At 40.5% G+C, this 12,091-nt stretch overlaps 1 protein-coding gene across 2 annotated transcripts in view; it reads left to right on the top strand.

Moving 5' to 3' along the window:
• The window catches only part of DOK7 (docking protein 7), a 129,086-nt gene that overhangs the window by 9,401 nt on the left and 107,594 nt on the right, over positions 1-12,091 (top strand). For both annotated transcript variants that reach the window (XM_075194363.1, XM_075194364.1), the window contains 2 exons: positions 4,176-4,406; positions 6,533-6,733. In XM_075194363.1, the coding sequence (XP_075050464.1) occupies positions 4,176-4,406; positions 6,533-6,733 (432 nt within the window). The remainder of the gene's footprint in view (positions 1-4,175; positions 4,407-6,532; positions 6,734-12,091) is intronic.

The following is a 12,091-nucleotide window of genomic DNA, read 5'->3' on the forward strand; positions in this document are numbered from 1 at the left end:
CTGTTTGTTGCCACTACTAGCTTGACATCGGGGTCGGCCTAAGTTATTGAAATCTGAGCCATGCGATGAGTTCCTGCAATTCCCATGTGATGAATTCCTGCATTTGCTAAATGTCTTGTCGGCTACGAAACACTGAAATTGGTAGAAACTTGAAAGTTGCCAAAAGTTCTTTAGGTATTACCAATCAAGGACATTTTATACACTTTTTAGAGTAGTCATTCTCTTAAAATACAGTATTATACACCAAGTACATAGTGCAATAGATTTTATCAGCTGGATGTATAAGGTGTATTTATAATAACCTATTTTAAAATATTTATAGTTATATGTAAAAAAAAGAAGAGCAAATGGTTTTGTCCGAATTTGAATCTCAATGATTTGAATAGATTCAAAGTGAGTTGATCCAATTAACTAGCTGTTTTTGCTGGCACATGAGACTAGGGACAGAGAACGGTTTTGCAATCAATATTCATGTCCTGCGCATCTGTGAGTGCCCAGTATTGAAGTGGGTCACAGACAGAACAACCTGTGGCCAAACAGATTTACGGAATGTTCACAGCAGCACAGATTATTTCAGGACATGATTGTCATGATCTTGTAGGAGGCAATGACCTGCCCACTTGTGTGATTTGTGTGATTGTTTAGTGAGGAAAGGACAGTTTTCGGATATGAGGAGGGGAATGGAAGGAACTGGGTGGCCACAGTCTGAGTGTAAGTGCAGGATGCCCCAAAAGCCCAGAGGAATAATGTGTGGCCCCTGTACAACAGATATAGAATATTGTGATGTTAAATGCATCATATGTAACGAAGTTCAGTCTTACACCTTGTTTGCATTTCGATTAATTATGTAAGCTGATTTCTAAATAAAGAACGGTTTCCAGAGAGGGCTCCATCTGCAGCAATAAACTACAACTAGAATTCACCAGCAGACTCTCATATATAAAGCATACTTGCCATCTCTCCTGGGGGCCTCATGCATTTCCTGGGCTATTTATTGAAAAGCAGTGCTTGTTTGGACAGCTTAAATGAGCACAAATAAAACATGACTTATTTATCAAAGGCCGAAAATCCCCAGGCCTGGTGAAAACAGGTTTGTTTTGACGGCAAAAGCACTTCGCCATATCTACTAGGGTTGCCTATTTATCAAGGACCTCTGCAATCCTTATTTCTTTATCACCATCTTTATCAGAAACAATTGAATGATATATGCACTATTATTTCAATTAAAAAAAAAAATCACTAGTCAATATGTTTAAAATATGTATTTTTTCATATATATATTTTTTTTTTTTACTATACATTTTTCTTTTTTTTTCAGTGGAACTGAAAGATTAAGTCCGGTCTTTAAGTTACAATGTACATGCACGAACCAGCTAGCTGGGTCACATGTAACTGTTAAGTCTTATCGCTTCTGGCCAGGATCTCCGAGGCCACCCTGGCAATATTTTATTGATAAACTGCGGCAATAAGCGATTTTATTGCAGCCATAGAAAATCAGTCTTATCGCCGCAGATTGAAAAATAGTTCCATTTATATATTAAAAAAAAATACAAAAAAAAGCCCCTGGGGTTCATTAAAAAATTAAAACATTTAAAACATTTAACTGTTAATGGGGCAAGTGATCAATAATCAGCTCCCCGATGACACCGGCTGTCGCATACGCACTGGAACTTTCTTTACAAACTCTATAAATGTTTTAAAAATAAATATAAAAAAAAAATTTTTTTTTTTTTTTTTTTTTGCTATAAATCTTTTTATTGTTTAGAAAACCAAGAAAGCAACAATGTTAGAATGAAAGATACAAAACATCCATTATGCCTATTGACATTGACATAAACAGTGGGTATCAGTAGGTTGCTATGCTGAATTCAATGTGCAAAAATATAACATCACAGAATAGAGCAGCAGCAAATAGATAAAACAGGCTAACAAGACTATATACTTCTATCCTATCGCAAAAATACACATAATAATCATAGCAAAATGCATGAAAATATGCATATAGATACATATGTACACACACATAGATATTGCTACTAATATGCATTGAAAGATATTAACAAAGAACAAAAAACATAAAAACAACAAAGAATAAAAGAAATATAAGAGAATGCAAAGAGTTATAATACAAAAGGATCGAAGCCATATATTTTCGTAGAGCTGGTTTATCTTTACTGAGTTGGGGGGGGGGCGGCTGAGCGTTGACAGAATAGAAATTCCTTGTGGGAGATGGAATGTGGGAAGGTGGGGGGTGTAGAAAGCAGATTTACTACAGAGGGCAGGAAGATACAGATAGAGGAGGAGGACATGACAAATTTCAGTCTAATAGTCTGAGGAGGTACCACTCAGTGGACTTGAAGAGCTTTACGATTTTGGACAGGTACATCTAAAGAGTCAATATACAAACTCATATTTTGTGAAAGTGTATTACCCCCTTTACAATATTGGGGAGGGTGGCCCTCCTGTCTTGGTATATAGTGTCAAGTAGGGCGACTTTTTACGTACCTAGAAGAGGTAGGGTCAGGGATGTCCACTGTCTCAAGATGAACTGTTTAGTAACGGTTGCTATCACCGTTAAGGCAGGGAGCAGCAAGGAAGAGTGTAATGCGTCCTTCCAAACGCCAACATTTGCAAGAAGAAGAGGTTCCCTATTTTTGGTCTCATGTATATTAAGGGATCTATTTACAAACACCGCAAAATATGAATGAAACTTTTCAATCTTCATCGCATAGATGCGGATTGAAAGATTTTTCATGTTTATTAAAAAATCAACACAGGAACAGCCGTTCGGAAAAACGGCTTTTCCTGTGAAGTTTAACACTCGCCTTTCACTTGAGTCTTCTCTTCTCCTCCTTGTGCGATGCTACTCACGACGTGGTATCCTCTTTCAATCCCTGTGCGCTTGCGCCGACCGGTAACCTCGGGCATGCGCACAGAGATTCCTGAATGAAAGAACCTGAGTCATGTGACCTGGAGGGATCATGTGATCCCTCCACACATGAGATGTGCAGCTCTGCTCTTCGGAGCAGAGCTGGTTCAGTGAAATTTTTCAGTTATATTAATGTACGCCAGCGTCAGCGATACTGAGCAGCGCTCATACACTGTTATGGAGACTGCTCAGTAAAACGAAGAAATATCATACTTACCAACTTTTTTAAGTTGGTGTCCAGGAGACTCTCTGTAGCAGGTGGGCGTGCGGGGGGTGGGGCGCCAAAATCGCGTCATTTTGGCCCTGCCCCCGCGACGCAATGATGCAAATCGCGCCATGTGACAGCGGGAGGTGGGGCTAAACGCCGCGATTCACCGGGAATCGCGGCGTTCGGGATCTAATTCTGCCCACTTCACTAGGAAGTGGGGCACTTCCTAGTGAAGTGGGCAGAATTCGGGAGATTGCCACACTCGCCCGGGAGTCGGGGAGACTCTCGCAAAATGCGGGAGTCTCCCGGACATTCCGGGAGAGTTGGCAAGTATAAGAAATATGCAATGCAGCAGATATCTATGATAGCATATAAATATCTAATCTTGTAGGTATTTGAATGAAGACAAGTGATTAAAGCATCTCAGGGTCTCTGGTGTAAACTCATGCATTTTTTCTGGTGTATGAACAAAGCTATTACCACCCTGAGATGACAGTAGCTATAGGAGGACTGGGGTGGTACTTGTGTCTGTATTTGTATCCTTCGATTAAGAACAAAACCTAAAAACCTGTGCAACTCTTTTCACTCTCCATTAAAGCGTCATTATCCATGCGTTCAAATGAGTGTTTGCCTTGGACAGTGAACCCAGCCCTAGCGTGCTCTCACCCTTAAACGTGACACGCTCCTGAATGGGCTTTCAGTAATATTCCCCCATGATGATTGTAACTCACACCAGGGAGAAAACAGATGTCCAGTCTGCGTGTTAACCTTATGTACATTGGCTGTAAACACGGCAAGCAGCTTTAAATACAGAATGGACAAAAATAATATACATAACATGATATTTGTTACATTGGTTTTATTAGCGTGGCATAGAATGTGAGAAGAGAATATCATTTACATAGCTGTGCTCTGTATGGAAATAATAAAGTGACGAGGAAAGTAACACTTCATTAAACAGCTCAGCATTTTTCATGGCTGGGCAAGTAGGTAATATTGGACATTCTCTTATCTACGACGCATGTGCTTTATTTTCAGATTGCCTGCTGATGTTGGTGTACAAAGACAAGTCAGACAGGACGAAGGGGCACAAAGAGAAGAGCAGCATCACCTTAGAAGACATCTGTGGCTTGGATGCAGGACTCTCGTATGAGGGCATGAGCCAAACCCTTGCCATTCTGTGTTTCTCACAGGTCGTTATGCTGGGGTTTGACAATAAAGAAATAATGAATGCCTGGGATGTACGGATACGTTACAGTTTAGGAGAAGGTAACTGCTTCTTGTATGCTGACCCTTCATTATCATCATCATCATCAGTTATTTATATAGCGCCACTAATTCTGCAGCGATGTACAAAGAACTCACTCACATCAGTCCCTGCCCCATTGGAGCTTACTGTCTAAATTCCCTAACACACAGACAGACAGAGAGAGAGACCAAATTCCCTAACAAACACACACACACACACACACACACACACACACACACACACAGGTCAATTTTGATTGTCAATTAACCTACTAGTATGTTTTGTCATATCTACAATGGACAACAGGGGTCCCTCAAATGTTAATTAAGGAGAGGGTATTGGAGAAGCCCTCCCTCAAGAATTGCCTGCTCTCTCGGATGTCAGGGAGACCTACCTGGAATTTCCGGGAGAGGGGGCAAGTACTTTTTAGCACTTGGAGAGAGTTGTTTTTGGTACTCTTGATATAACACAGCAACAGTTCATTCTCTGCATTGAACATAATGATATCCACAGAGCAACATTGGGTCTAAAAAATCAACACCTCTGCCTGACAATATAAATACAAGGGCAAAAAATTAGAAATGATTGGCAGTCTGCTTTCAGTTTAGATGATATGTGGTCAGGGCCAGAGCAGAGTGCTGGCCGCTGACAGGAAGATGAAGCTAGCTGCAATTCCTCCATGTCAGTGCTACAATGGGAGTATGGCGCTTGGCTATGATGTCACAACTAAGCGCCCCACTACCAGTCTGTGTAGAGGATACCGGCCACACCTCCTGCCTGCTAAGGTAATCAGCGATGGTAGGGGCACAACGCAAGGGGAGGGGTTGGCGCTTCCAACAGGAGCAGGTCACCACCTATGCCCTGTGTGTAGGCATGAATCTTTATATGCTGTTCTTCATCATCATCATCATCATCATCACCATTTATTTATATAGCGCCACTGGTTCCGCAGCGCTGTACATAGAACTCATTCAAATCAGTCCCTGCCCCATTGGAGCTTACAGTCTAAATTCCCTAATATACGCACACAGACAGCCAGATACAGACTAGGGTTAATTTTTTTAAAGCAGCCAATTAACCTACCAGTATGTTTTTGGAGTGTGGGAGGAAACCAGAGCAGCCGGAGGAAACCCACGCAAAAACGGGGAGGATATACAAACTCCTCACAGATAAGGCCATGGTCGAGAATTGAACTCATGACCCCAGTGCTGTGAGGCAGAAGTGCTAACCACTTAGCAATATTAGTTCATATACAAGATGATATTTATTTGAACTGTTTTCTAGCAATTTTCATCAGTGACATTTTCATCCTCTTACACAAGCTAACTGAACTTTGATCAACTACAGTAGACGTCACTAATTAGTCAGACCAGTCTCAATGATTATTCGGCAACTGTGTATTTTTTTCAATTTACATCTAATCTGACATGTGGTATTTACATTTCTGTGTTTCTGTGGTGTGTAGATTATCAGGTCAGCACATTTTGTTTGACCGTGGAAAATGTATTAAAATTGCTCAGTGAATTATGGGTAAAATTTACATTTATCTAATTAAAAGCAGAGTCGTTGACTAAATTATGCTGCAAATAAGTATTTTTTTCACAGAAGTTGATAACTAGGGCTTAAAGTGACTAGGGCTATGTATTGAAAGAAAAAAGTAATTTCTTGCTACCCCTGATACTGTAGATGCATCTTGGTTCTAAATTCTATGACCAATACATAGCCATAGTCACTTTAAACATTAGTTATCATCTTCTGTGAAAAAAATACTTACTTACAGCAGAATTTAGTCAACAAATGAGGTCTCAAATGATGTTTTAGAAATTAAATTAAATTGATATTAAATTAATTCTTACAATGAATGAATGCTCTGAAGTTAACTACAGCCCTTTTTGAAGAATCTGTTTTTGGTTGAGTCGGTTTGTATTCAAGACAAAAGAAGAAAGAAACACAAGTTTGGAACCAATTTAGTGACAGTAACATTATTAATATTGCTATTATATTACCCCTTTTATAGACGCGTTGTTGCCTGTCCTAACCTAAGTGCAATCTCTGCTCTGAGAGAACAGGCGATGAGAGCAGGCTTTGTCGTATTGCAATAACTGCGCTTGGACCAGTATCAGACATCAGACTTCTTTTATCTCAGTTCACAGATTCCACGTGGGAGTATTGCCTGGCACCAAGTTGGAAAGTGGACCTGCGACACTCCACTTGTGCAACGACATCCTGGTCCTGGCCAGAGATCTTCCACCAGTTGTCATGGGACAGTGGAAGTTGTCGGACCTGAGGCGCTATGGAGCTGTGGCAAACGGCTTTGTCTTTGAGGGCGGAACACGGTGCGGCTACTGTAAGTAATACGCGGGACAACGCATACCTCTTGTGATTCAATGGAGTTTATATGGTTTATTGAGGAAAAATATTGTTATTGTGCTTTCTTATGACTGTGTCTGAGTCTATATTGTGTATAGCTGTATATGGACCAGATGTGATGATTTGTGGACAGTTATTTGAACCTTAAATATCTTTCCCTGGAAAGCAGACATTTTTATACCTTTGCTGGGTCACTATTGTTTGATAGCTATAAGCATGTACTCAGTTGTTATGTACTTCAGAGAAGATACACTAAACAGCCACCATGCATTTTGAGGTCCACGGTTGCAATATTTATATATTGGTCCAGGGAAATTGTAATGAGATTTTGACTTCAGATTTGTGAATAAGTCATTTAACAACAATAAGCTTTTCTAAGTTAAATAATGCACATTTAATTGGCTTGATTGCGAGTTTGCTGAAAGAGATTAGATATCTTATGTACGGTTTAATCACATCTGCAATGTTCACGATTTTCTAAGGATAGTTGCCAAAAAGAGACGTGGGTTCAACCAACATGAACTTGTTTTTGGGGAGATAGGGGAGTGATTTGGGCAGGTCAGGTGTGTGTTCTAGTTTGTCCCAAATTTCCAATTGGAAATATTACCATGTATGCTTAATTAATACAGAGAATTTATTATTTCACCAGCATTTTAATGACATGGCCTATTATTATGAACGGGCTGAAATTTTCATCCTTTCAGCAGCATAGCTATCATGATCGCAGAGGACAATGACAGCCTAGAACAGCATATAAGCTGGGGATGGATTCAATAATGTGCATTCTACACTCTAGAGAGGCCCATGAACATTTAGTTGTGTAACTTCCTGCTTTTATCACTACTAAGATATAAGAACTCCCAAAGCCTATATGTGAGGAGAAAACATATTTTTTCAATATAGAACAGTTTGAACATTTAAAAGTATAAAAAAAAATATATTCCATAGTATTGCAATGCAGCCATATATTTTTTAAGTATTAACTTGCAATGAAATGATCATTTCGCTACAATCTCCTGTTTAACGTTTGGTCTGTTGAAACAAAATCTTACAGGTAAAAAAAAAAGGTAAAATTGTGCTGGCAAAAGAAAATTCTTCTGGTATAAATGCTTTTATGTTTATAATCTAAGAGAGAAGTAAGTCAGAACAATAGGGAGCGTACATTCTAGTTGCTTCTCTTTCTGTTTTTTCAGCCACATAGGTGGCATTTAAACCGCCTTACAGCACGTATAGGAAGTTTTACACCACTTAGGCTTACCAGAATCCATCTTCCACTCGATCTAGATACACTAGATTTCCAGGATGCATAGCTATGTATCATCGTCATCATCAACATTTATTGATATAGCTCCAGCATATTCCATAGCGCTTTACAATTGGGTACAAACTAGGCATGAGCGGGCTCGGATTGCGCTAATCCTACTGGATCCGAGCACTGTTCGGGCATTTCTGGCGGCAAAAACAAACGAAACAGAGGCTCTGACGTCCAAGTCTCGCGAGACTCGGATTGCATAAATTCGCCGCTTGCGCCTGCCATCTTCATTTGGGCTCAGATCAGGGAAGAGGGAGGTTGGAGTTTGTAGTGGTACTCTGTCCTGCTGATCAGTCCAGTGGTGCTTTTGTCCTGTGCTCTGTCCTGCTGATCAGTCCAGTGGTGCTTTTGTCCTGTGCTCTGTCCTGCTGAGTCCAGTGGTGCTTTTGTCCAGTGCTCTGTCCTGCTGAGTCCAGTGGTGCTTTTGTCCAGTGCTCTGTCCTGCTGAGTCCAGTGGTGCTTTTGTCCAGTGCTCTGTCCTGCTGAGTCCAGTGGTGCTTTTGTCCAGTGCTCTGTCCTGCTGAGTCCAGTGGTGCTGTGTCCTGTGCTTTGTTCTGCTAAGTCCATAGTTATTTTAAAATTTTTAAAAAATCATAAAAATTTTTAAAAAAAATAACAAAAAAATTATACAAAAATAATTTTAAAAAAATATTAAAAAATTATACAAAAATCTTTTAAAAAAAATATAAAAAAATTATTTAAAAAGTATAAAAAAAATTCTAGTGCAATATATTCTTGCAGTCCAGAAATATTAGTACTGCAATATTTACCTATGTTCACTGTTCTTGCAGTCAAGAAATATTAATACTGCAATATTTACCTACGGTCACTGTTCTTGCAGTCCAGAAATATTAGTACTGCAAAATAAAAATACGCTCACTGTTCTTGCAGTCCAGAAATATTAGTACTGCAATATTTACCTACGTTCACTGTTCTTGCAGTCCAGAAATATTAGTACTGCAATATTAAAATACGTTCACTGTTCTTGCAGTCCAGAAATATTAGTACTGCAATATTTACCTACGTTCACTGTTCTTGCAGTCCAGAAATATTAGTACTGCAATATTAAAATACGTTCACTGTTCTTGCAGTCCAGAAATATTAGTACTGCAATATTTACCTACGTTCACTGTTCCTACAGTCCAGAAATATTAGTACCAGAGATTTAACTATAATGGAGTACAAAAATTTGGAGGATAAAGTAGGGAAAGATCAAGACCCACTTCCTCCTAATGCTGAAGCTGCTGCCACTAGTCATGACATAGACGATGAAATGCCATCAACGTCGTCTGCCAAGGCCGATGCCCAATCTCCTAGTAGAGGGCATGTAAAATCCAAAAACACAAAGTTCACTAAAATTAGCAAAAAAAGGAAATTAAAAACATCTGAGGAGAAACGTAAACTTGCCAATATGCCATTTACGACAAGGCCCGTGTTCAGGAATAAGGGTTCAGCTTCACCCAAGGATCTAAGCCCTCCTCCTCCCCCCCTCCAAAAAAATTAAGAGAGTTAAGCTGTCATCAACAACACAGCAAACAACTCTGCCTTCTAAACAGATGACATCACAAATCCCCAAGGCGAGTCCAAGGGTGTTGGTGGTTGCGAAGCCTGACCTTCCCATCACTGTACGGGAAGAGGTGGCTCCTTCCACCATTTGCGGCACACCCTCTGCATATGCTGGAAGGATCACCCACAGTCCAGTTACAGATTTGGCAAATGAAGGTGTCAATGTTGTACACCGGGAGGAGGATATTGATGTAGCTGGCGCTGAGGAGGAACTTGACGAGGAGGATGCTGATGTGGTTATCTTAAATGAGGCACCAGGGGGGGAAACAGTTGTTGTCCATGGGATGAAAAAGCCCATCGTCATGCCTGGGCAGAAGACCAAAAAATGCACCTCTTCGGTCTGGGGTTATTTCTATCCCAATCCGGACAACAAATGTATGGCCATATGTACCTTATGTAAAGCTCAAATAAGCAGGGGTAAGGATCTTGGCCACCTAGGGACATCCTCCCTTATACGTCACCTGAAGAACCTTCATAATTCAGTGTTTAGTTCAGGACCTGTGGCTAGGACCGTCAGCAGTCCAGGGACACCTAAATCCTTTGGTCCTGTTGTATCCACACCAGCAACACCCTCCTCGTCAATTTCCTCCACGATCTCGTTTAAAGATAGTCCTGCAGTCCAGAAATATTAGTACCAGAGATTAAACTACGTTCACTGTTCCTGCAGTCCAGAAATATTAGTACCAGAGATTAAACTACGTTCACTGTTCCTGCAGTCCAGAAATATTAGTACCAGAGATTAAACTACGTTCACTGTTCCTGCAGTCCAGAAATATTAGTACCAGAGATTAAACTACGTTCACTGTTCCTGATTGGTTTGTTAAAGTGTGAATGTCCTATTTCAACAACATCAGGGTGGGTGGGAGGGCCCAAGGACAATTCCATCTTGCACCTCTAGCAAACTCTTGCAAACTGCCATCCTCTCTGCCACTGCAGTGCCACTCCTAGATGGGCCACGTGTTTGTGCCGCCCACTTGTGTCGCTTAGCTTAGACATCCAGCTACCTCGGTGCAACCTTTTGGACTAAAAACAATATTGTGAGGTGTGAGGTGTTCAGAATAGACTGGAAATTAGTGGAAATGAATGTTATTGAGGTTAATAATAGTGTAGGAGTGAAAAAAAATAAAATATGGATTTTAGCACTTTTTATGCTTTTTTTAAAAAAAATCAGAACCCAAAATCAGAACCAAAACCTTTCGTGGGGTGTTTTGGCAAAACAAATCAGAACCCAAAACCTCAAGCTAATCAGAACCCAAAACACCAAAAGTGGCCGGTGCACACCCCTAGTACAAACACAGTAATAAAACAATAATGGGTAATACAGGCAGACAGAGATAAGAGCCCCCCCCCCCCCCACATGCTTACAATCTATAGGGGTTTTGATAAATGAGGTTAAGAGCTGCATATTGAATATTGGACCAGTCAGATTGCAAAGGTAAAAAGAGCTTAGTGGGCTATATGATCCAGTCACACAGCAATGTTGGTCAGAGGGTTTTTGTCTTGTGTTAACTGTGTAAAGGGTGTTAATAGGGTAACCTAGGGAGGTTGAGAGGGTGGTTGAGGAATATATAAGCTTTCCTGAAGAGCTGGGATTTCACAGAACTTGAAGGTTTGAAGACCAGAGCAAAGTCTTATTGTGCAAGGGAGGGAATTCCAGAAAGTGGGTGCCGCCCGAAAAAAGTCCTGTAACCGGGAATGGGAGGATGAGATGAGAGTGGAAGAGAGACGCAGATTTTGTGCAGAACGGAGGTGTCGAGTTGGGAGATATTTTGAGACAAGTGAGGAGATGTTGGTGCAGTTTTGTTAAAGGCCTTGTTTGTTAGTAGAAGTATTTTATATTGGATTCGGGAATAAATAGACAACCAATGTGGAGATTGGCAGAGGGGCTCAGCAGAGGAGGAACGGTTTGCAAGGAAATTCAATCTAGCTGTTGTAAGTAACATAGGTTGTAGGGGTGAAAGATTGATTTGGGTAAGACCAACAAGATGCTATTGTGATAAGGGAGACGATGAGTACATGAATTAAAGCTTTTGCAGTGTCTTGTGTGAGATATGCCCGTATTTTGAAAATGTAAATATATATTGGACGTGGAGAACAAAGGATAGTTTTGAGTCGAGGACCACTCCAAGGCAGTAAGTTTGCGGGTGGGATTTATTGTCATGTTGTCAACAGAAATCGAAATGTCAGGTAGGTAAATTCTGTTTGCTTGAGGACTTATTATTAGCTCTGTTTTTCAAAGATGGAATTTGAGTTGGCGAGAGGACGTCCAAGAAGAGATAGCAGAAAGTCAGACACTAATTCGGGACAACACAGAAGGCGAGAGATCAGGAGAAAATGGATACATTTGGGTATCATCTGCATAGAGTTGATACTGAAATCCAAAGGAACTTATTAGTTTCCCAAGAGAAGTGATGTAGATAATGTAGAGCAGAGGACCTAGTGCTGAACCCTTTGGGA

This window comes from Mixophyes fleayi, chromosome 1 (genome assembly GCF_038048845.1).
Source record: "Mixophyes fleayi isolate aMixFle1 chromosome 1, aMixFle1.hap1, whole genome shotgun sequence".
NCBI classification, from domain to species: domain Eukaryota; kingdom Metazoa; phylum Chordata; class Amphibia; order Anura; family Limnodynastidae; genus Mixophyes; species Mixophyes fleayi.